Source organism: Trichogramma pretiosum, unplaced genomic scaffold (assembly GCF_000599845.2).
Source record: "Trichogramma pretiosum strain Unisexual culture from Peru unplaced genomic scaffold, Tpre_2.0 scaffold138, whole genome shotgun sequence".
In the NCBI taxonomy this organism is placed as follows: Eukaryota; Metazoa; Arthropoda; class Insecta; order Hymenoptera; family Trichogrammatidae; genus Trichogramma; species Trichogramma pretiosum.
In genome coordinates this window covers 20,699-47,122 of record NW_019641654.1, presented here as the reverse complement: position 1 = coordinate 47,122, position 26,424 = coordinate 20,699, and the positions used below count along the sequence as shown (strand labels likewise).

Here is a 26,424-nt window from a genome sequence, read left to right as displayed (position 1 = left end):
CACAGTGATGGGGGGTTTTTACCGGCTTCGAAGACTGATAACATATCCCGGTCTTCTTTGTTTGAGTGGTACCCACTCCACGTCGGGCCTGGGCTCGATCACACTAGGGAAAAAAACGCCCTTGAATTCTCGTCCAGTGGGATCAGAACCCACCCCCTAGGCACATCCTTGTATCAGCAGGCAAGAACTATACTCACTGAGCCAAGGAGGCCTCATTTATAAATTCTGCTCTGTTTAGGTGGATGAAAGTACTTTTCTGAAGATTTCTAAGCCCCATCGATCAATATTGATGAAGAAATCAAGTCAGAATCGCGTGGTCAGTAAATCCAATCACAATAATTAGTATTATGGAAAAAGTAATGTAATTAGGATTTCAGAGCTTGGGTAGAAGTTTCATTTCGGTTAATCTGGGGTAATATGAAAATATTTTACTACTAAGAAAAAAAATTTCAACTATTTCGATTTATAAGGACATTTTAAAATATCAGCTCGAAACACTGTCTTGTCCCCTTAAGGTAGTTCCCTCAAAAAATGACTATCGATAAAGATTATTGAAATTTTAACCACATCTTATTGACAGTGCTTTTTATATGTGTGGGAAATTCCAAGAACTTTAAAAAAACCATTTCCCAAGTATAATCAATCACAGTTCGATACTTTAACATGGGATCCCTATGCTAGCGTGTTGAAAAGACGCTATTTTGTGTGATTATAAAAAAACGCATCGATAAAATCTTTTCAAAAATTAGGAGATGATTGTTTAATATGTACTGAAACATAGCACAAAACTGAAAAAACTTGACCACACAGTTTTTGAGAAAATTTAATGTAAATACATTGCAAAAATAAAAATTTTAACATTTTGATCTGAAACCCGCTCTCTAAGTTTTTGAGGGTCAATTTAAACAAAAAAGTGCTCATGCAAATTTTCTCTAAAATCTATTTTTCACGAGCTATAAACGATTCAAATTTAAACAATTTTAAGCAATGAATCCTCGCAATTTTTTATCCCAATATGTATGAACTCTATGAAAAATTTAAAAAAAAACAAAAAAGTCTTAGAATTTGTCAAGGAAAGCATATGAATTTTTTTAAGATTTTTTCTTGACATATGTCCGAATTTGTAAGTCAGGTTCTGAGAGCATCACCTTAAGGTGATGCCGAAGCCACGATTTTGACCGACCGAGCATTAAAAGTGTAAATTTAAATAACTTTTTTACTAGACTAATTTTCGAAAAACGGCTCTGTGGAGCCCTCTGTATTGATGATGTGAGCAACTGTACCAAATTTCATACAATTTCATTCAACAGTTTTTCCAGAAAACGGGATCGAAATTTTTGATTTAGGTTTTCAGTTTTAAAAATTTCGATAAAATGAGCTAAAATAATTAAAAAGTAAGTAACTCCCCCGCCCCCCTTCCTTACTTTGATTGACTTATAAGTCACATGTACGTATCAAATTTAAATTCACAAGTCTCAACTACGCACATGCACTGATGCTTAAGGTGATGTCTTGGCCACAATTTTTACCGACCGAGCACAGAAAATGTATATTTTCGTAACTTTTTTTTCAGACTGATTTTCGAAAAACGGCTCTGTGGAGCCCTCCGTAGTGTTGCTGTGAACAATTGCACCAAATTTCCGCCGATTTCATCGGGTGGTTTTTCCGGAAAACAAGATCGAAATTTTTGACTACTGTTTGCAGGATAAAAAATTTTGATCCTGTTTTCCGGGAAAACTACCTGATAACAAACGGCCCCCTTTTGTAGTCGCGCGGCAAGCGATACGAATCGTCAACGAGTCCGCTTTGCACTCGCTACCACTCATCTTCTAAGCACTTGCACGCGCTTAAAAGAGCCACATACGTTGCAATATATAATATAAAGATATTAAATAAATATATAATATAAGATATCAAAAAATATAGAAGAGTAAACGGGAGCTAATAGGAGGTATGAGTAGGAGCAAGCTTAGTAGAGTATGAGTCTTTGAATTTAGTATCTATTTGATATTGAAAAATTTTGTCTCGAACAGTTAAAAATATAATTCATTTATATGAAAAAATACGCTGCTGAAACGCGTTGCCGGTCATTTTCCCGAATCAGTTTTACCAAAAACCTTTTTCTCGATTATGCATTTTCCCGAATATATTTTTCCCGACACACAAATTTTCTCCAATTAGTGAACATAGTTTATGTTTATTTATTGTGCCTACATCACTACTGAAAAGTATGACGTATCACTACTATAACGTATTTATTAGTATGTTTGAAAAATAGAATTTCGAATCGTGCTAGTTTTTATCATAAAACTATTATCGTGAGCTAGTCTTCGTTACAACTTTGAATAGTATTACTCTTCGTAAAAAATGTCGATATTGTATTAATAGATAATATAATTGTATGGCTAAATTACAAAAAAATTGAGATATAAGAAAATTTGAAATATTTACCTTCTGTGAAAGAACCAGATTGGTTTTGGAACTCATACCAAAATCTGTCACCAAACAATAACTTTTTAAATTGATCTGAAATCAAGCATGTGAAAGTTGGCCCAAGTAGGCTACCTCCAGAAGGAATTTCTGCTAATGCACCAGTATAAAGATCTATATCTTCTACGCTTTCGTATAAACTAGATATCGCATTTGAAGACTCCAAATCTAATATTGACTTCAAATCGTTAAAACTCGCAGGAACGCTTAGGTTGCAATATTCCCTCCATTTTGTGTAACTAGGTAAACCGTGATCTCTGCCTCTTTGAATATTCAATGATACAAGATCCAATCCACAAGAAGAAGGTTTAGTTGTATTTGTTGATTGATCTTCAAATAAATGAGTGGTTAGTTGTGAGGTAACATGAGTAGACGTTTTTTGAATGAAATTTGAAATAGCAGATTTGATTGATGATTTGAGACCAGCTGAAAATGTAAAAAATTTACATAAGTGTGAAAAAATGTAAAATCGTCCTTTAATAAAAATTATTTAATCTAAAAACCAATGTTAAAACTAAAATACCAATTCTAGAAAGATTTGATTATGATTTTTTTCTGATTTTCAGCACGGCCAAGATGAAGACTCGTATGAAAAAAAAAATAGTGGCCCGAAACAATTCTCACAAAATTAGGTGCTGTTATCATACATTATTGTATAATATGTGTTTGATAATTGTTTTAAATGTTTGACTCATCACAAAAAAAGGAAACCTAAAAATAAGCTGTGACTTAAAGTTTTTTTCTCCTTCTAAAAAGTGACACATGGATATCATAGTTAACACCTCAAAAACGTATCTTGAACAGCTATGGAATCCTTCAATTGGATTTTCACGTGCACTAACGAACTTGAACATTTTAATAAGATTAACACGCAAAAATCGTGTGTAAACGTTATCAACTCATTAAATATGTCAAAAATATGATATTTTTTTTATAAAAATACATATTTCAATGTATCAGGAGCCACTGAATCGACGAAAGCATCAGTTTTGACAGTCGAGAAAAAAATTATGAGTAAATTAAGTCTCTATTCTGACAACAACTGCGAAAAGAGCAGTTTATTAACATTTGATACCCCATGAAAACTGTCAGAGACATGACAATTTTTTCTGAAAATATTTAGATGTATTTTCAGCTTCTGAATCGAACGAAAGAATCAGTCGTAACCTATTGGATCGAAAAAACTATCATTAAATTAAGCCCCTACTATACTGAAAAAATTTTGCACTGAATAATAGATCTCTACAGCGTGAATACATCTTATATTCATCAAATGAACAACTATTTATGACACAGTGAACACAAAACAGTATACTAATATTTTGAAGGGAATCATTTGTCACTGTGACAAGAATTTGGCTTCACGCGTGACGGTATATTGCGATATCGACAATGCACATATCAGAACCACCGTAAAGCCAACGCTCGAAAGCAATTACCGCTACGCATGGCACTATTTATTAGCTGGCTGGCTATAACATATAGAAAACGGATAAATTAATTTTTTTCCGTGTAAACTTATTAGAAACTGTATCATTTGATACACATATTCATGCTTATGAAGTCATTGAAACAAATCGCCACACTTATGTAGAGGTACCCACTACCCAAAACATCACCATTGTTATTTGTTCAACTAGTTAATAAGAATTATGTCGTTACTAGGCATAACTGATAAGCGATATTTTTGTTACCTTTGTAAATAATATCGATAAGTACAATAAATCACGATTATTTTACTGTAATATTTTATAAATCTTTTTTTTTTAAATAACAAAGTTTTTACAATATTTTCGAACGTATAAAGAAAATAGGCTCGTTTATGTAAGATTTTACTTAAATATAGTCCAATCGTCGAATCGACAACCAAAAGTGCTTGATAATCGCGTTCACCGTGAACTAAAATCCCTGTCACCATCGTCGTGAACTTTTTACAAGTTATAGTCCAATATAGTCCAATCGCCCCGACAACATGAAGTGCTTGATAATCGCGTTCACCGTGAACCTAAATTCCTGTCACCGTAGCCGTGAACTTTCTTCAAGTTAACTGTTGAATATAAAGTTAAGACACTATAGTGTGATATCAATAAAAGACCACAGGTGAACACGAATTCAGTGCAAAATTTTTTCAGTGTACGTTAAAAGCCTTTCGCAAAAACATTATGTAAAGTGTTTTGGGTAAAAATATGATCTAAGGATGATGATATGTGGCATAAAAAATAAGTAGCCCTAACATTGTATTATAATACCTTCAAAAATTCAAGAAAAACGCCTTTTTTTCATTTCATGTTCATCAATTGAAGTAAATCGGTATTTTATGAAATTATATTGAACCAGAGGATTGAAATTTTGTAGGTAAGAAAAAAATTACTAATGGCAATAAATTTTTAGATTTTATACTCGTACGTCTTAAAGTATTGAAATTAACCAATAAAATTTCAAAAATTGCTGTGAAAATATAAATTTTACTAATATTGATTACATGAAACTTCATAATGTAAAGGTCAGTAACTTAAAGGATACGTTTAAAATAATTTGTTGAAATGATTGTTCAAATTTCATGTGTCACTCTTACAGTTTTTTGATGGTTGGTTTGACCATCTATTTGCATAATGAATTTATTTTAACTACACTGACACTTGCAGATTGATTTTGCGAGTGTACTTTTGCTTTACAATGATTCTACTTGAACTGTTATCTCAAAGAGTGGAGTGTGAAAGAGAAGAAATGAATGACACACGAACATGAAATTTGGTTCACAAAAGCCTTTATTTATTGTACTAAAATTTACACAAATGCACTTGTAGCTAATCGAACAATAGAACAAGGGCTCAAAGGGGGCTTAAATAATTATATATTTCTATTTATAGTATTAAGCTAAAAAAGTAAAACAAATTTTTTTCATAAAACAGGCATAAGAGCCTTTTTTAATACCCTATTTGAAATTACTTTGTCCAGTAAAATAGTTACAAACAATTAAATTAACTAATATAAGTCTGTGAACCTACAGTGACACGAATTTGGGATATCTAAGCTGTTTGCCGAAAGATCCCAAGTGTTTGCATGACACGACTAAGTTGGAGGTCATTTTATTTACTTTGATGGATCATTCTCCATCAACGCGACCTCAAGCTAAGCATAAGATCAACAAGGCTCTTATGCCTGTTTTATGAAAAAAATTTTTTTTACTTTTTTAGCTTAATACTCTAAATAGAAGTATATAATTAAAACTGTTAGCTCACTATAATATTGAAAATAAAATAATTCTAAACTGTGGTAATATTTTTTTCAAAAGATTAAATAGGGGCAAGTATGACAGTCGGATCCTTATAATTATAATCTACCTTTAGATTTCTCTCTCTCTCTCTCTCTCTCTCATTTATGATATTTCTAATGTCAAATCGTCAATGATCAATTACTTAGAGAGAGAGAGAAATCATTTATTTTGGCTAAAGACATAGAGCCCTATATAGCCACAGCACAATTACAGATTTACATACACCGATCGTCAAGACTCGCAGAGAGAAAGCTCTCGTACGAGGAAACATCACATTACAATATAAAATAAAGAATAACAAACAAAATAAAAATATCACATAAAAGACAGCAAAAGATAAGGTCAACAAACTATTTACAGGTTATGCAAATAAAAATGCTCGCGCAAAGCCCTCCCGAAACAAGAACCGCGATACAATAGTCGCAGGCCCTGTGGCAGTGAATTCCACAATTGAGCGGCGTGAATGTGAAACGAGTGCTCAAAGCAGCAGGTCCGTATCACGTCGGGAAGCGAGAGGTCTAGATCAGATCTTCGGCTGCTCCGCGCGGCATTGTCCGACCGGAAGGTGAACTTGACCGCCAGGTAGGCCGGCGCGCCGTGCCGCAACACGGAAGCCAGCAGGCCCAGAGACAGGAGGACCCGGCGCTTCCCGAGCTTGAGGATCCGGAGCTCGACATATGACGGCGTGATGTGCTCAAACCTGCTGACAGCTGTGACGAAGCGCACAGCAGCATTCTGGCATCGCTGGAGCCTGGTCGAGAGCTCGTCGGACAGGTCAGCCATCAGTCCCGCCCCGTAATCCAGGTGCGGGAAGACGAGGGACTTGACGAGCATCAGCCTGGTGCGGCGTGGCAGGAAGTCGCCCACCCTCCGCATGCGCGCCCGGGCGGCAAAGCATTTCGTGGCCGTGAAATTAGTGTGCTCTCGCCAAGTAAGAGTCTCGTCGAGAACACAGCCCTGAACCTTCACGTCGTCGCGGGGTGCCAGGCTCTCTCCACAGAGCCGGATCGGCGGCAAGGCAGCAGCACGAATCCTCCGGACGTAAGGCCGGCTCCCAAACCAGATGGTCTGTGTCTTCCTGGCGTTGATGGTAAGGCCGTTTTCCTCGGCCCACCTGGACACCCTGGCGAGGTCGTCATTTATCTTACTGATGATCACCTCAGATTGGCTGGCAGGTCCTAGACAGACGATCGTGAAATCGTCAGCGTATAGGTGGTGTTTGCTGTGAAGACAGACCGAAGGTAGATCGTTGATAAACATGGAGAATAGAAAAGGACCCCTCAAGCTTCCCTGAGGGACACCCCTCACGCGATGGAGCTGCGACGACCTCTCGCCCTGGGGCCCAAGCACGATCTGAGGTCGGCGTGACAAGAAAGACTGAATCCAGGAGCAGGCCTGGTCCGAGAAGCCGTAAGACCTCAGCTTATCGATCAGCAGACCGATGTCGACAAGGTCAAAAGCGCGTGAAAAATCTATAGCCACCATTAAGACGACGTCCTTGTCCTCCACGGCCGCGCGCACGCCGTCCACCAGGTCGATGAGCGCTGTGTGTGTACTATGGTGTTCCCTGAATCCAGACTGGTGATCATCAAGAATACCGCGCTCACCTATGAATGCCTTCATCTGCTTGAGAGCGACATACTCAAGAAGCTTGGAGGCTGCGCAGAGCAGGCTTATCAGCCTCAGGTGATCAACATTGAGTGGAGGCTTACGCTTAGCCAGGGGGCGCACCAAGGCCGACTTCCAGAGGCTCGGGAACACACCGGACTGGAGAGAGGCGTTGAAAATGTCGCAGAGCACAGGCAGAGTCCTGTGCAGGCACGCAGCAAGCTGTCGCAGCGAGATGTCGTCAACACCCCTGGCGTTGGAGCGGCCACGCCTGACGGCCTCCAAAACATCCAGCTCCGTGACGTAGGAAAAGTAAAATCGATCCTCAGGTGCAATCCTGGCTGTCTGGCGGGAGTCGCGCAGGCCCAAGTCACCTGCGACCCCAACGAAATGCTCGTTCAGAGTGTCGACGTCAATCGGCAACGCAAACGAGTCACGAGCACGAGAGCCAACACCAAGCTCTCCCACTATCCTCCACGCAGTAGACGAGTCGCTGCACGACGCAATCCTGCTCCGATAAAAGGTGGCACGCGCCCGACGAGTTGCGGTGCGCAGGCGCCCTTTCAAGCGCCTGAAAGCCTCGAGGTCGTCCTGCCGACCAAGGCGTCGGTACCGTCGCCACGTCCGATTACGCTGAGATATCAACACCCTGAGCTCGTCATTGAACCATGGTTGCCAGTTTTTCCTCGGGACGATAGTCCGGTAAGGGGCGTGAGCATCGAAGCACCGGTTCACCGCCGATGTGAAGGCCTCGACCTTAGCGTCGACGTTCTCCAAGCCGATGATGTGGGCCCAGTCGATGGAAAAAAGCTCAGCGTCAAAACGACGCTGGTCAAGTCGCTTGAAGTCTCGGCATCTGATGTTGGCGTCCACAGGAGGCGGCACGTCGATCGGGAGAGTAGCGAAGAGCGCATCGTGCTTCGATATATACGGGTGATGTTCCTTGTCCGTGTCCAGGGCCTGCAGCCCTTGCAAGCATATGTAGTCGATCGTCGTGTGCGTGTCTCCCGGATGATGCGTGGTCCCGAACGGCAATGGCGTGAAGTCGTATGACACAAAAAAGTCACGCAGAGTAGCACGTGGATTGGAGAGTACAGGCCAATTGATGTTCAAATCGCCACACAAGATGGCATAGTCATAGGTTACGCTGCAGTTGAGCAGTGCCTCCTCGACGTCACTCCAATAACCAGCCTTTGGGGGGTTGTAGACGGCGCAAACGAGAATACTCGACGACTCGACCCAGACCTGCACGAACATAAACTCCGGCCTGTTGCGATAAATCGGCGGGCGCTCGGAGAACGCAACGCAGCGACAGCGCAAGCCATTGCGGACATAGAGCGCGACTCCACCGGCGCCAGCACCAACACGGTCGTGACGAAAGAGGGTGTAACCAGCCACCTCGAAGGGTCCAGAGTGCATGTGGGGCTTGAGCCAGGACTCGCCGATCGCAAACAAATGCAGGTCACGCCGCGTCATAATGGCCCTTACGTCCTCGAAATGTGCGTCGAGCGAGTGCACGTTGAGATGTCCGACCCTTAGCTGCGTATATGGTCTATTGTCCATAATTGATGGTGGAAATTTTGTGCTCGATCCTCCTACGCAAGATGACACACTTGGCCTTATCCCTGGCAGAGTGCGTGTGGCTTGCATGCCCAGCCTCTGTGCAATTTATGCACTTTAGGTTCTCCCTGGACTCACACTCCTCAGTGAGATGTTCGCCAGCACAGTACGAGCAGCAGGCAGATTTCGGACACTTAGCAGCTATGTGTCCAAAGCCAGAGCATTTGAAGCACTGCGTTACGCTCACGTGATCCTCGACGCTACAAACAAGCCACTGGATGTTTATTCTTTGGCGCGACAAAAGCTGTCGTCGCAGCGTAGGCTCTGTCTCGATCACACACGAACGGTGCTTCTTGTCGCCACCGGGGTAGAGATACACCATCTTCAGGTCACCAGGCGCTGCGTCAGGAAGGTTCTGGTCAACTATGCACCGCACAATCTCTTCGCACCCCAGCTCGACCGGAACGCCATGGACAATCAAGCGAGGATTGAGCAGCGAGTTGGGCTTGACCTCGAGGCCAGCCGCAGCGAGCTTTGGGCAGGCACTAAGAGCCTCGGCATCAAGGCCATCACCCTCGACCACGACAGTGGCACCAAGGCCGTAGCGCACGCGATCCACCCGCATCTTCAGCTCCGCGGGGTTCACTGATTTAACAAGGGCAGCTTTAGTGGCTGCCGCGTCAGGCAGGAGAGCAGCGGCCTCCTCCTTTGGTCCAATGGTTATTCTGCTGCGCGTCTGGATCTTGAAAGCTCTCCCACGTGAGACCGTAACCCTGGCAGCACTGGCGCTGGAGCGAGCGGCCGCGGAAGCGACACTCGCGTAAGTACTCGGGGCGACGGGCGCGGCCAGGGCGTTAGTGCGATCACGGAGAGCCACGGCAGCGTCGTCAATATTCTTACAGGCAACTGTCAACACAGATCCAAGGTCACGGGCGGCCTCCACGTAAGCGCATTTGGCGGAGTATGCACACATGATCTTCGTGAAGCAGTCGCTCATCTCGTTGATTGCCTTGCGAAGCTTAATTTTTCGCTCAGACTCTGGATCGGACGACAACATAGCGAGAAGCGTTGCGCGGTGTGTGTTGACGGTTTTGTTAATCTTCTTCAAATCGTCGGGTGTGAGATGCAGCATCGAGCCCCCAGCAGCACTGGCCGTGCTTGCGGCTGAGACAGGGTCGATAGCATTGTCGTCGGCAACATCATCAGTTTCCATGCTCGAGTCCGTCTTCTGTCGCTTATTACGACTCGTACGGCTCATGTTGACAGTTTCCGTGTGTAAACACACGGGCACAATACTTGTTGTTACTGTACCGCGGTGGGCCTTTTGTACTTTAACCGCCAAAATTTGTATAATATTAACCTATAGGTTACTGTCGAATGAGTAATTGGGGGATTCTCGCCGCTGCAGTCACTGCAGCGAAAAGCACCAAATCACAAAAGAACGGGCGTCTCCAGACGCATCATCCAAGTCAAGTCCGAGAAAAAAAACGAGCACAAAAAACCACCGCCACAGCACAAAACACGCGGAGCGACCCGAAACACAACCGTCTCGCTACAGAGAGAGAGAGAGAGAGAGAGCTTATTACTTAGCTATGATAGTAATGAAATCAAATACATTCCGACAAGTATTCAAGCAAACTAACATTTTTTTCCCTCAAAAGATAAATATAAAGTTTGTGATACAATAATTTAATAATTAATTATATGATTGTTAACATTAATTCAATAATCAATCATGTAGCTATTATATTATTGAAATCAAAGTAACATTTTTATTTCTCAAAGGATAACCACAATGCCAAGTATAATTGTTAGAATTGACAGTAGTTTTTATTCAATTATATACAGTGATAAGTGAAATGATACTCTCGACCATGCAAAGGTAATAGTGATATGTAAAAAAACTTTACTTATGACTCTACTTGCCCGGCCGTCTCGATCAAATTCGATGTGAGCATTACAATTTCACGTACTGAAAGCAAACAATTTATATTTTACAAAAATTTTCTGAAAAGTTAGTGCACCGAATAAACCACTCTGGTGCACAAAGTAACGAAAACATCTTGACTTCCTCGGGGAAAGTCGTCGCCGAGATTGTATTTATACCTAGTGCACTGAATAAGCCACCCGGGTGTACAAAGTAGCGAAAACATCTCGACTTCCTCGGGGAAAGTCGTCGTCAGGGCTGTATTTGTACCTAGTGCACCGACTAGGCCACCCGGGTGAACAAAGTATAGCGAAAACATCACACATAGAGCATCGAGTGGGCTACCGGAGTATTGTAAAATTTTCGACAAGAAGAGAATCCTCGATTCTATGTGTATGTAACGAGCAGGTTAGTACGGATGTATTCCTGTGCGGGGACATCGCGACTTCTGGAAGTAAAGTCATCGTTGAACCTAGACTTCGATCTAGTTGGACGAGCGGGTCTTCACTCGTTCAATCCGATACATGTACAGCGAGTAGCGTCTACGTATACATTCAAATACATAAACTATACGTATATTGCAACGGAGCTAAAATGAAAAATTGCCAAATTGCGCGCTCGCGACGCGCTCGAGCCGAGAGAGAGGCGAGAGAGAGAGCAGCGATATGCGAGCTTCCCCTACTCACGCACCAACTCGCTCGCGCGCGCAGCGAGAAACCCACGCATCGCCTCCCACTCCACGAAATACGCGAGAGAAGAAGGCGAGCGCACGAGAGCGACCCCCGAATGTGACCCGCGGTCACGCCTATAAAAGCCAGGTCAAGGGCGCAACAGGATCATTATTATATTCTTATTATTATATCCTCATCATCATTATTGTATTCTCACTATTATACCAGTCTACTTAAATTAACTTCACGACACTTAGTCAAGTTCGTTACTAGTGCCGTGAATTTTTAAGTCCAGCTATAACGACATCACGTCCAACACTCACTTGGTGCTGTACGACTATCGTGATAGCTGACTGAACTGATTATCGGTTCAACGCGAAGTGATAATCAGTGTAAGCAATTGTCGCAAGTGCAGTAATTGCACTGCCGTTGGGTGCTTTAGTGTTTCGCGGAGTGCAGGTGCATCCAACCGTGAGGTACCATCCAGGGGGATAAATTTGTGTTATTACAACTCGAATCTCCGTCTCGATGTAAGTTATCCTTTGGGAGTTTTCCTTACCATCCTATCACTGCAATACATGCCGAACCAGGTTTCACTTATTTGCTGAATACCGTTAGCAAATTGCAGAGATAACTCAGTACAAGAGAGCTGGACCAGGTTTCATTTATCAGTTGAATACCGTTAGCTCCTTCTCGTATAGAATAAGTCAATCAAAATCTAAGTTCTACTTCAATCGTGCTAGATGCTGAGACTAGATAGACGATTCTATATTTCTTTTACCTTATCCTATCGTACCGTGTGTGACATCCTCTCGTAATTTAACGTAGGGACACGAACGAGAATCAGGCGCAGCCCAGTACGTCCGCAGACCCGAGTACGTCGGCGCCGCACAAGGTAAAACAAATTACATTAAGTCACATTCATCACATTCACCCGTCACAGGTTACGACGCCTGATCAAGCCTCTTTCTAAGAGTAATCAGCGAGTAACCGAAGAGTTGCAGCTTCACTCAAGAATGTTAATTAAATTCATTTGTATTTCTTTTCCGACGATAGTAATTTCTATAATTTATGCATCCAATAAAACATAATTATTCGTTCACATAATACTCTGATATTCATAGTTATTTCACGGTCCTTCTGACCTATTTAATTCATACATATTTATTTTTCATGTAATTATTTAGTGCGAGTCACCAACACAAAATCCCCGAGCATCTTACCCACCGCGCTCCGCGCATAGCATATTCTCTCTCCCTTTCTCGCGTTCGTTATTGAGGCACGTGTAGAGAACACTCTCGGACGAGTACTTGTAATTTCAGCTTCTTACGCACGCGTACTTGTAACGCAGCTTAGAAACCTGCGTCGCTCGCATAAGAAACACCTCAATATGTATGTTGCGCGAGAACACGTATACTATACTCTGCGTGACAACACTTGTATGCACTAGCGTGATAACATTTTTAGCGTGAGGACACTCTTCATGCGACTCATATATTCACTTTCGTTTCTGTAGGAAATAGTGGACCGTTGGAAAATCTAAATAGCTCATATTGATAGGATTTTTTCCAAGGAATCTGATGGGCTTATCAGATTTTCGATAACTCTTATCAAATTCAAATGAGAGCAAAAGGAAGTCTGCGGGAAGTTATGGGCTGTATATGAGTAGCGGCGTGTCGTCACTTAGTTCCTGTTATACTTGACAAGTGGAGCGCGACACGCGCTCCTTGATGCCCCCTTTCAGCCCTTAATTTATGTGTGCACGCATCACGCTCAAGTCTCTCCCACCTTACACATGAAGGAATAAGAGAACCGCAGAAGATCCCCGCACGCAGATTTTTGGCGGCGTGACGTCGCCGGCAGGTAAGGTAAAACATACAATTCTACCACACCGCCGAAAAAACATGAGAATGGGAAGATGCGTTTCTCGCTCTATTCCACTTAATAAATGCCAAGGTGGAAATTGAGAGAGCAAAATGATACAATCCAAATTGTGAAACAAATATTAAGTAGTTAATAAATAAGAATAATAATTACAAAGATTTTACTAGTAAATACAAATTCCTCTGTTTTAAACTATTCTTTCATACGTCTTGGTTTGTCTCTGAGCAATTAACACTCGGAAAATCTCGGAAGAACGCAGGGTCACGGAGGAAAGAAGTTACTACTACGCAAGAGCTCGTCTTAATTTTTTTACGCAAAATTACTTAATCTAAATACGTTGTGACGATGTCACTGAGCGGTAAATCGCGAAAATGACGCAAGCTGTAATGTGTGAATGTGCGAGTGAGATGCGCGACCGAGAGGATGATAAAGTAGGAAAATCGAAGTATCACTACAGCGCGCGTTCGAGGTTCAGGGCAAAGGAAGAGCCAAGTTAACCTCGGACGCGTCTCTCGGACCACGTGCACTGAAGAGCAGATCGATCGGTGCGAATCGAGCGCTCGCGTTCGATGCGTCGTCGATCTGCGCGACAGTGCGCAGGGGATTCGCAATTAGACCGCGAGGTAGAACGGACGTGTCGAGGAGTGATAAGCTGTGTGGCAGTGGTTGAGTGGGTCGTTAATAAGCTGTGTGGCAGCAGATAAGTTGACCGTAGAGAAGCTGTGTGGCAGCGGTAGAGTTGTCGTGGGGAAGCTGTGTGGCAGCGGTAGAGTCGGTCGTGAACAAGCTGTGTGGCAGCGGTAGAGTCGGTCGTGAACAAGCTGTGCGTGCAGCGGAAGTTCGTGTGTTGTGTTCGTGGAGAGGTTGAGCCTAACCCTGGAGTGCAGTGCGACGAGAGAAGAGTTGCGAGGTGACGAGGCGATCGTGAGGCTCGGAAGGCAGCGAGCCGCGCGATTCGCTGTACAGCGACTTTTCTGATCAATCGTCCGAGGCATCTCCGAGGCGAGGCAAGAGCCCTTGGACCGGGCAGACCACGAGGACGGAGCAGCTGGGGGACAACGGGAGTCAACATCGAGAATAAAGGCCGAGGCAACGGAGCGACGAAGAAGGTTGTAAATTGGATTAAGCTTGGTCGGTCGCGCGGAGGTGTGAGGGTGTTGTATGATTGCGTGGTGTGAATGTAGGAGAGAAAATAAGAAGTTTCGCCGTAGAATAGTTGTGCGTTAGTCGTGAGATCGGAGTAATTGTAGCGAGTACCTTGGATTCAAGACGTGGTTCGAGTCCACGTGTTGCATTTCAGGCCGGTGCGTGGCCATTTTTGCGAAGCGGTACTTCCGCCTTGGACGCTCCTGTGAGAGCAAGCGAGTTAACGCGTTTCGTCTTGGTCGTGTGTGACCAAATCGCGCGTCTGCTAGCGCGAGCAGAGCGAAGGTGTCGACCGTATTTCGGAGAAACGAGCCGATTGCGCGCAGTGCAATTACGCGGCACTTGACTGGGACTCGCGTCGGACTAACGTTGTAATCCGTGCGTTTTCTCCTTGGACTCGCGTATAATCAGTTACGTCCGAGGCATGAGAGGATGATAATGATAAGAAATGAGATGACATTGCGAAATGAAGCGCGATTGCAGTGATGATTGTATGAATGATAGTTGAAAGTCGGAGTTAAATAAAGAACGATTATTTGTGTGCAAAAGTACATTTTTTCGTAGTCTTTTCGCGATCCTCTCTCTCTTATTTTCAGCTTGGACTGCCGACGCTCGCGGCGCACTTGGTGGCGGCTCGACCCCTTCTGAGGTAAGACTCAACGATAGGCTAACCGGAGCCTCAGTAAGAAATAATTAGACGGCAGGCCGAGCATGGGCTAGTACCCAAAACCTCGCACGTCACAACGTGTTCATGTAGGATAGTGGAGGACATGAGGCGTGAGTGAGGGGAGAGCTTGGTGGGTCGACTTCTGCTCTATTGGGTGTATGTGTCGTCGATTTTGACACGTCAAGCCAAGCAAACTCTTTGCAACTTAGCATATGTATATTTTCTCAGAGTCGCCCTTGCAAGGCTCTTGCCTTCGTCTCGGTTTACCGCCGTGGAGCTAAACTATTTTGTTTCGCATACGTACACAGTTTGATTACAATACAGTTTTGTTCGTTATTAATGAATCAACTAATCACGAGTACGAGACTCTGATTTTTAAATAATCCCCGAGTCCAACTCGTCGAGTTGATTAGAATATAAACAATAAACATTGGTAGCAGATCGCGATTGGCAATAAGCAAAACAAGCCTGGTCAAAACAAAACAAGAAATTTGTGTGTTACAAAGACAGTAGTGATATTTTGGCGCGAAAAAGGGCAAAATCTAGTGCAACAATATATAGCGCCCAATAAAAGTTGGTGAAGAATATCGCCAACTTTTATGAAAACTTGACCACTAAGGTCAATAGGGAAGCCCAAACCCTAGAACATTTTGAATGTCGTCTCGAGCTTTTGAAGAAATACTGGGACAAGTTTACGATGAGCTGATTCCATTCGAAGAAAAACTCGAAGCGAAAAAATACTTTGCGAAGGATTATTGCACGCTAATCGAGCTGGAATACGGAAGGGTGAAGGTTTGGATGAAGCAAATAATTGCATCGTTCTCCAAGAATCAGTAGACACTGTTACAGCAGCCACTCTAAAGAGAAGCTGTTGAAGTACCGTGATGTTTGATCAGTCATCGGTGCTCCCGAAATTGTCTTTGACAACGTTTTCTAGCCAGGAAGATGAATGGGAGGGCTTTAAGCAGCGATTTTGCTCTCTCGTTCGCGATAACCAGGCAATCCCGAATGTAGCAAAACTACAACACTTGCTGAACGCAGTGCAAGGCCCGGCAGCGACGCGGCTAAAAGGTATCGAGATCACCGACGCAAATGATGTGGCCTGGAACAAGCTTGCAAGACGTTACGACAACCGAAGGATACGACTGTTCAACGCGTTGGAACATCATCCAGCTGTCGGTGGTCAAGACTCGTACTGCGGAGGGACTCACGGACTTGATTGATCGTTCGGAGGAAGCAGTGCGCTCGCGGGAACCAATGCCCTGTTGCTCATTACGACCACTGGATAGTGCATTCAAAGCGGATTCCCGCTCAAGATTACTTCATCTTCCACTTGGCACCCCGGACGGGGCCATCGACAGTCACGCGTCGTTTGATTTTGACGGAGCTTTCGAGGACGTTCAACCCAATGAGATGGCTCGTGCCGGTGCTCGTCAACGTAAAGGTGCTTTTGCAAGATGTTTGCCTGAACTTTACGGATTGGGATACTTCCGACCCATCGCCTTTGGAGCAGCGTTAGGCGGAGTTTTGTGCGCACTGCCTGACGTAGGAGAGGAACGACTGGCATTTGCATGCGTTTGCCGACTCATCTAAGCGCCCGTACGTGGCTGCGTTGTATTCTGTATCGCTTGGAGGAGCAGCTTCCCTATTTTTAGCCAAAACTTAATTAGCTCCGATAAAAGTGCAAACCATACCACGTATAGAGTTGTGTGCAGCGACTCTCTTAACGCACCTGGTTCGAAACTTTCTCGACAAGCTGGACACCCACCCGCGCGCGTTTTTTGTTGGACTGATTCCAGTTTAGTTTTGAAGTGGATAATAGGACATCCGTCAAGATGGCCGACTTTCGTTGCGAATCTCGTCAGTGAGATTCAGCTTGTCTGACGCTTGCTGGCGACTAGTGAGAATCGAGGATAATCCTGCGGACTGTGCTAGATTGAAGAAAATAAAGTTAAAAAATACACTTTTTTCTCAAGCCCTCCGATTTTGAGAAAAATTCTAGAAGTTTCCATTCATTTTTTCTTGGTTTGACAGTCATTTTTTGTGTTTAAACATTAATTTTTCCAATTGGAACCCCGCTTACTTTCAATTTAGATATCGAGGACGCGATATTTGCATGAAACCCCTGAGATTTTAAATGGTTTCTATTTGGAAAATCGAAAAATAAAAAAAAAATTTTTTTTAAAAATCACGTTTTTTTTTATAAAATCAAGTTTAACTTTTGATCTCATCATTTTTTCGAAAATCTGAAGTAATAAAATTGTTGAAATAAACTTTGAAAATCTGAAATGCAATTATTAAAATACTCGATAAAGTAGACAAACTAACATATTTATTTCGGAAATTGAATCTAGACTATTAACAAGGAGACCACCCCAGCTCCAGGTCATGATGGATTTGCTGTAAAATTTATTTGGGGTCTCCTAGTACCCAATACTGAAGCTTCCTGTTCTTAGTTTGATCTCATGGGCCTTAGGGCCCATTTTTGAGGATTTTCCACATTATAAAAAAATGGGCCCATGAGATCAAACTAAGTGCAGGGAGCTTCAGTATTGGGTACCAGGAGACCCCAAAAAAATTTTGGAGTAAATCCACGACCCGGAGCTGGAGTGGTCTCCTTGTAAGTTTAACATAAAATAATTCAAAATCGTGGTAATACTTTTTTTCAAAAGATTGGATAAGTGCAAGTATGACAGTCTTATTCTTATAATTTGAGTCTAACTCCAAAATCCTTTTTTTCTCATTTTGGAAAGGTTCAATCACAATTTGCGATTGAACTATTACTCAGCTATGATAGTAATGTAATCAAACATATTCCGACAACTATTCAGATAAACTGAAACTTTTTTTTCTAACGATAAACACTAAGTTTCAATAAAATGATTCAATAGTGATCATGTAAAACTAATATTTCTATGAAAAAATCTTATTCATAACTCTACCTGCCCGGACGTCTCGATACGCTGCATAGGCCAGGGATTATAGCTAGAAAGAGGTAATTTTTGAGCAAAAAAAGTCCTGCAATCTAACCCGGTAGATGTATAAAGTATTGAAAATGTTGCATTGTGGTGAGAATGTACCAACCAATTATTGTTTATAACAGAATGGCGTCCGTAAAACTGGAAAAATAAGCAAAAAAAGTGTTTTTTTCGGTTTTCAACGAAACGTGACGGACGAATCGTTGTGAGTACAAAGAGTAAGTTGTAGGTAATCGCAAGACCTTTAAAATGACGCATCTAGCGATTGAAAAATCCTAATTTTCATCGAGATATTCACGAAAAACCGCAAAAAAGCAATGATTTTTCGAAAAGTCATATCTCCTTTATTTTTTATCGTACAGAATTAAGATTTCACGAGAAAGTTCTTTGAATCATCTTCAAAACACAGAAAAAAATTGAAATCTCTAAGACTCATAGTTTTCTTGTAATCGCTCATTCAAAATTTAATTTCAATTTTTTTCATGTTTTCTCGGAGCTCATTTTTGTAACTCGAGCGTTTGCGTATCACTTTTTCAGCTAGTACAATGCATTTTGGAGATAAGAAATATTCATGGTACTTGTAGAGAAAGGCTTGGAAGTTCTAAAAAAACCATTGTTTAAATTGAGATTAATTATTCCGCTGGGCAAGAATGAGCTCCAAGAAAACATGAAAAAAATTGAAATTAAATTTTGAATGAGCGATGACAAGAAAACTATAGAGTAAATGTGGGTATTACTGCGGGTGCACCTATTACTGCGGGAGAAAAATAAACTAATATTATGATTTTCTAAATATATAAGACTGTAACTTAACTATATCAGTATTTAAAGTAAGTTTTTCTCGTCCTATGAGTTGAAAATTAATAGATAACAATGAAGTTAACTATTGTTAAAGCATTCTTAAAATGTGATTCTCGAAATCGAGCAAAAAAAGTTGAAAATTTTCGTGTTTAGACCCATTATGTTGTAGTTGATTTAATTAATTGCATCGACTTGGAAAGAAAAGTGATACTTTTATCAGTAAGCAAGAACGACGCAGAAAATATTCAATTAACTTTTATATCGATTTAAAATTATTATCTATTTTTTTTTATTGATACAATGTTAGGTACATCATTTTCTTGAAATGAGTATATTACTGCGGTAGCGCTGCACATATTACTGCGGTAACATAACCAAATAATCTTAGATCTATGACTTCGCAGTTCGCCAATATCAATGTTTATTGAATAATAGACTTACAGTAAAAGCATCATGGGAAAAGTAAAAAAAAATTGTACCAAGTAATAACAAAACCAAAATGAATGAAGCCATCAAAAAAGGTAGTACCATCGCCGAAGCTTTAGGTACCTGAATCAACGATCCGAGCTCGAAAACCAGGAAAATATAAAAGCGACAGGTCAAGACGTTCAACAGTTTTTACAAAAACTGAAGAGGATGAGATAGTGGACTGGATTCTAATTCGATGTGAAAAAGGGCATCCCATAACTAAAAAGCAGCTACTTGATTGTGTTGAAGTTATATGTCTCTGAATAAAGACGTAAATTCCTTTCAAAAACTATTTAAGAAACATTTTTTTTATTAATGAGTTGAAAATAATTTTAACAGTATCGAAATCTTGCATTTAAAGCTGAAAAAAAACCATCGTAATTCATGCGCAGTATAAGGTCATCCGCAGTAATAGGTGCACAGTAATGCATGCATGTACCGCAGTAATACATGGATCCATTTTTATTTTTGAAATTACTGTTTAATGATATTAAATTGGAATTAAACAATTTTTAATATTTGAATTGTCTAGCCCAGATCCTGAACAATAACGTAAAAAAAAATTATTAGGCAAATCTTTTTACAACGTTTAATATCGAAGGTTGGAAAACAACCTAAAAAAACCGCAGTAACACCCACATTTACCCTATTAATTTCACCAACTTGTAAAGTGATTTGAGCTCACAGTACACTAAAAACTGACACTAGCGATAAGATCTAATGTTAAATGGCCAAAACTTTGAATCTCATTATTTCTCATGTTTGCATGGAAACCCCAAACTTTTTTTACCAAAAATCTAGGAATTTCATAAACTATCATTGATTAAAATTTCACTTCGATTTAAAGTTTTTTTCATTTTCGCTACAGCCTCCTTAAATGTGCTAAACTTTGAATGTAATTATCTCTCGAATTTGTTCGGCAACCCATAATTTTTTTTTTACCAATGAATTTGTTACTACAATAACTATCATGTGTTGAAATTTTACGAGGATGGTTAATGAATTACGTTTTCGATCGAGCCTCCTGAAAACTTTATTATTACAGCTACATGCGCTGACAACACTGCGCTACCCAGTACAAACTCCGATCGGGTTGCTACCTCGAGAAACATACAAGAATATCCAACAAGAAAAGATAGGAAAACTAATCAGCTGACATCACTTTTACACTCTATGAAAAAACGTGTCCAACATTCTTTATAGAAAGCCAGTAAAGCAATTCAATTAAATCAAGTATCTTAAAATGCACCTTGATCGTCGTCTCACTTGGAGAACATAGAACTAAGGGAAAACAATTGAATTGAATTGAAAATTATAAAAATCTATGAGTTACTTGGAAAAAATTAAGCATTGAATGTAGAAAATAAATTGCTACTTTACAAAAGTATTTGAAAAATAATTTGGATCTATGGAATCCAATTATGGAGTGCATTTACAAAATCTAAAATTGATAATGATGTAACAAATCAAGCTTTACGAACCAACCTATAAATTCCCCCAGATTGTAAAAATAACAAAAAAAATTTTGGGACATCCTATATAGGCATTTATAAAGGGTATGACGGTGCATCCGCGTTCACTACGCACGACTCGCTTTCGCCTGCAAACGCACGCTTCTTCGTCTCGGTGTGCTTGTCGACTTTACCGCACGCGTGGAGCCCCAGACAACCGCGAGGTCGTTGCTGACGAGCAACACAATTTCGAACTCTCTTACTACTCGACTACCTGGCCGGCTAGCCCATGTACTCCGAGACTCGCTCAAGGCAACGCGCGTTCGATGCAGCGCTAGGTCTGCTCGTACACGCCAATGTACCGTGCCTATTTCCGCGTCCTTACCTACTTCGCGTCTAAGCCCTACAGAATTTACACGCGAGGCCAAGAGGCCGGTTGTGCCGAAGCACGGGTCGCCTGAGGGCCTTGAGGCCGCGTCGCGCACTCGACGAGGCTATCCGCTGGCACACCTTTGCGCCAAGCGAAAACGCACGTATCACAACGGTCCTGTGATCCACACTCATAATGCTATCACACAGCAAGCGCAACTACTCACGAAATCTTGGTTATCTCACGCAAAATCGCACAAAGATTTCTAAGCTTAGCTGCCGTCCGATCGATGTCGCAATCGGTCAACCACTCTTCTATCGCTCACAGACTACTCACTGACTCGAGGTTTTCCGCTACTCCGCGGGAGACCACTCACGCTTCCCCCTCTCTGCGGCCCACACGCAAGTCGCTCGCTCGGCTTGCAGACCGCTGGACTCAAACAAAAGTATTGCTCCGTTTGTGAGCTCAACTCCGCAATGACTCGGCGAGTCACAGCGGCCACCATATGACCACCACGTACAAGGGATGTACGAAGGGATTTACGATACTTCAAATCAATCATCAACTAGGGGAGGAGGGGGAATCTCAACTAGGATTAAGTTTTGTGTCAAATTAAAAACAGGACAGATATAGTATATTTTGAATATAAAAATAAAAATAGCACTTTACCTTCGGTGTACAAGCTGTAAGGGTTGAATAGCATCTTATGGAGATGTATGTAAGAATCTGTACCTTCTTCATCATCTGTTATTTTCATCAAACCAGGCAAAAGTGTATGAGCAAATCTAAATGCAGCAGAGGCGAAACTATTAGCTATAGTCGGATCGACATTTTTGTATCGATTTAATCGAAAACCTGCTGTTAAAGGCTTTAAATCTTTTTTTTTCATTTCATTTTCTCCAATTATAATAGGTAAGAATTCATTGTACGTTATATGTTGCAGTTGAGCTCCAACAATGCGTCGAGATTCTTGATACAATTTCTCATCACTCCACAATGGATTTATAGTACTTAAATGATTTGATATTTTATTGTGCTGACGTGCCCATATAAGATGCATTGTCGTAAGATGTAAATTTTCATTAGCTCGAGGATCACCAGATGCAAAACAATATCTACCATGTAATATTTCTTCATCTTTGTTGCAACCATCATTTGGGTTATCACTAACAGGGAGCAATGTTCTATTGTCCGGAGATATTTGCATTCTTAAATATCCTTTGCTAAATTCTCTTAATCCTCTGGCTGTTTTAAGATCAGCGCCATAAATTTGGGATCCATCAATGAAAGAAGTGACCTTCAGACAATTTAAAAATTCGTTAATTTTCATGCAAAGGTTATAACTAAAAATTCATAGAAATGAGTAAAAAGTAAAACATCAATATTCATTACAAAAATTAAAACTCAAAAATTTACAAGTCAGTTAGACTAAAAATCTGATACTTAGATTATCTAAAATCTATTTTAATTACATAAGAGTACCAAAAGTGAAACTTCAGAGTTCTTTTACTTGGTTGAATTTTCTTTCTGGAATTTTAGTTTATTTTTTTCGATTTTATACTTGCTTGAACTTGAAAGAATTTATTTTTCATAGTAAATTTTTTAGGATTTTTCTGTTTTCATACTACGATGTTTTCAATTAATTTTTTTCTTTAACGAGTAATTTATCTGAATCGAATGCAATTTTTAAAATAGAATGAATAATAAGAGATGTAAAAGAAAAAAAGTATAACGAGGCACGTTTTTATGAGCAATTTATTGTTATTAAAAAAATCAACTGAATAATGTTTTCATTTATCGGCACTTTGCTATTGGCTCTATATCAGAGTGACTCTTGCAAGCCAACTATTGCCCAGAGAAACTTGTATGAGAAAAATTGCTAAATGCACTACTTATCTTGCTTATTATCTTTTGCTATGAAATGTTATTAACTTTTAAAAGAAACTTCCAGTAACTTTTATTAATTGACGTAAATTTTCAAATTCGAGACTCTAATAAAAGTTAATAAAAGTGTGACGGGGCGCAAGGTATGCAGCCATCGAGCCACGAAATCTCGAATACCTCGCGCGAGCATATGTGTGGGTGTATGTGTTTTTGGCGACTTACAGGTCCACACGGCAACAACAGCAGCAGCGAGCAACAACGCTTCGACACGTGCGATGGCGAGAGAGACGGACAGTGGCGAAAGTGCAGACAGGCTGGCTCGCCATAGATCGTGGCAGATTAGCTCGAGCACGCAACAGCCCGACACGTGTGAGATTCACACAGTAGCCATTGTCGAGATTTGGCGAGGTTATAGTCGGTAGGAAGTACGAGAGTTCCGAAAAAAGTCACGGTGTGTTATGCTCGTGGAAGACGGCAAGCAAGAGGCCGACGGGCAAAGAGAAGTGCACTGTCACCCAGAAGGGCTTGTTTGTTTCGTGTGTGCTCGCAAAGTTTGTCGCCCGTGAGGCAAGTTTCGCCCAGTTGGGCCTGTGTGCGAGTCAGTGCAGAAGTGCAGAAACATAGTTCGACATCTTTGCCCAGACGTGGGCATAACACCGCATCTGGCCGTCGCAAGCAGATAATCGACGCCCAAACGAGGGCTAACTGTTGCATCCAAGAGGTGGAGTCGATCCAACGTCGAGGCGCCGAAGATTTGAGGTTAGCTTATAAGATTTTTCTCGCGTTTCTTGGTTGACGCGACTGCCGGGTCACGAGCGTGTGCTTGTGCGTGTGGCCTTGAATTCGGCTGACGAGTATCGCAGCGGCGATACGCAGCGAGCAGAATGTCGGTGTGTGTTGCGTTCGGCATCACGAGATCCGATCGACGCGAGTGCTGAGCGCGCCTCTGGTGGGCAAAGTCGGAAGTAAAGTTAGGTCGAACTTGTGCCTCGTCGCGTGGTATTGTAAATCATTGCCCGCTGGGCAATGTGAAGTGGTTTTCTGGCCAATCGGGCCATGAATTAAATAAAGTATTATATTTAATCGACATTCTAGCCTATTTATTTCATGACATTACTTTTTGCCGATTTCAGCAGAAGTTGCCGGAGTTCAAGGGCGAGTCAGCGAGTCCACAGGAAACTCGCAATAACGACGGGCCCAATATCCCTTTTGGGAGAAATCGACCTGGTAAGGTGGTCCTGTATTAAATTTATTCAACGTCAGGTGACTTGCTGCTTTTCCCCATCCAGGGGTCAGCCATCCGTCCCAAAAGTTTATAGAAGTTATTATGAGTTTATAAATGGGTCATTCTCCTGGAGTTCAAGTTCGGAAGTGCTCTGCTACAGACGTGCGTGTAAGTGTCTCTCATTAGTTTTGCTCTTAGTGCCAGAAATCGGTGTTTTTTGGTGCCGCATCAGCTTGCGAGTGCTAAACTCTCTCAGTGCAGCCGAATAGTAGGGAACCGCTTTTTTAAATGCTCACTGGCCTGCGACAGTTAAGGCGACTTTTTCCGGGCCTATTGGTGTGTGGTTCACGCTAATGTGTGTGCGTCGATCGCAAAATATCGACCGGTAACTCACACACAATCTTCGCGCAGCCCGCGGCGACAGGCATGACAGCCATGACTGCCGGGCTGCTGGACCTACAGGCGCTCTCCAAGAGCAGCGAGCCGCTGGAGAACACGCCGATGTCGACGTGGCTGCACTCCTCGCAGACGTTGTTCCCCGCGATGGCGGTTCCGCCACTCTCAGCGGCGGACATCATGAAAAGGATAGTAGAGGCTGCTTTAATGGCCAAGGATGACCCCGTTCCCTCTCTGAAGGAGTTCTCCTCCGGAAACCAGGACGAAAAGATGATCAGGCTGGAGGGCCTCATCCAGGGTCTTGCTGGTTACGCGAAGGGCAGGAGGAAACCTGCGACCCAGCTGCAGAGATTTTCTTCCTGCCTCATCCGGGCGTTCACAGCACTGCAGAGGACAATGGAGTGCCCAGAAGTGCTCTCCTCGAAGGAGGCCGTGGTGGCCGCATCCACACCGTCCTCGACGAGGAAAAAGCGACCCGCACTGTAGCCACCAGAGGTCGCTGTGGCGGGGAAGCGCGCCACCAGACCCCACCTGCACGAGTACGAATAGGTTGTTGACGCCAACAACAATGCCACAGCCAGCGAGGAGACCTTCACGGGGGTTACCGACTATTTATCCTTTGGACAAATCAACCCGACAATTCATCCGGGACATATCAACCCGAAGACAATTCATCCTATGACAATTCATTCAGACAACAAATCATCCCGAAAATAAAAAATTGGGAATAATTATGAATAAATGTTGTATACAAAAATTATGGAAATAGATAACACGATTTATTATGTTATCTCAGCACGACAACAAAAATAACAAATGAACAAGTCGAACATAGAACAAACATTGTATTATAAATAAGACCGATATACTTTTTAAATAAGACAGCACATCAAATTTACTGTATGACGACACTACGGTAAATAATCTATCTTCAAAGTCCTGTAAATGTCTTTTACGATTTGGAAGTAACTCGCCACATTGAAGGTCGCCAATTAAATTTTCTTGCATTCCCTGCTCAACTTGAATGCACTTCAGAAATTTCCAGATGGTCTCGTGGCTTTTGTGCATTTTATAACTGAAACCACGATGGCACGCCTCGACGCCATTATTAGTACGGTTATTGTCACTTACGACGGACGGCTGACCCCGGTGTGGGAGAAAGCAGCAAATCACCTGCCGTCGAATAAATTTCTATAGGACCACCTTACCTGGTCGAGTACTCCCAGAGGGGATATTGGGCCCGTCGTCAGTGCGAGCTTGCTGTAGGCTCGCTGGCTTACCGTTGACCTCCTGTAACTGATGCTGAAATCCGCGAAAAAGAACGGTCGCGAAATAACTAGGCTATGGTGTCGATTAAATGTACTTCTTTATTTAATCCAAGGCCCAACTGGCCGAAAAACCACTTCAAATTGCCCAACGGGCGATATCTTACAATAATACGCGACGAGGCACAAGTTCGACTCGACTTTACTTCCGACTTTGCCCACCAGGGGCGCGCTCGGCGCTCGCGTCTACCGTATCTCGTGATACGAGCTTAATCGGCCGAGCCAATATGGCCGCTGCGCGCGCGATCTATGCGACGATGTCGAGTGCACGTGTACCGACGCGACGTGGCACTCGC

General features: G+C 42.2%; 1 protein-coding gene across 1 annotated transcript in view; it reads right to left on the bottom strand.

Annotated features, from left to right (window-relative positions):
- Nucleotides 1–26,424, bottom strand: part of LOC106653789 (chorion peroxidase-like) — a 47,082-nt gene that overhangs the window by 2,803 nt on the left and 17,855 nt on the right. The window contains exons 2-3 of the mRNA XM_023460111.1: nt 21,968–22,595; nt 2,452–2,916 (exon numbers count right to left, since the gene is read on the bottom strand). Coding sequence (XP_023315879.1) covers nt 2,452–2,916; nt 21,968–22,595 — 1,093 coding nt within the window. The remainder of the gene's footprint in view (nt 1–2,451; nt 2,917–21,967; nt 22,596–26,424) is intronic.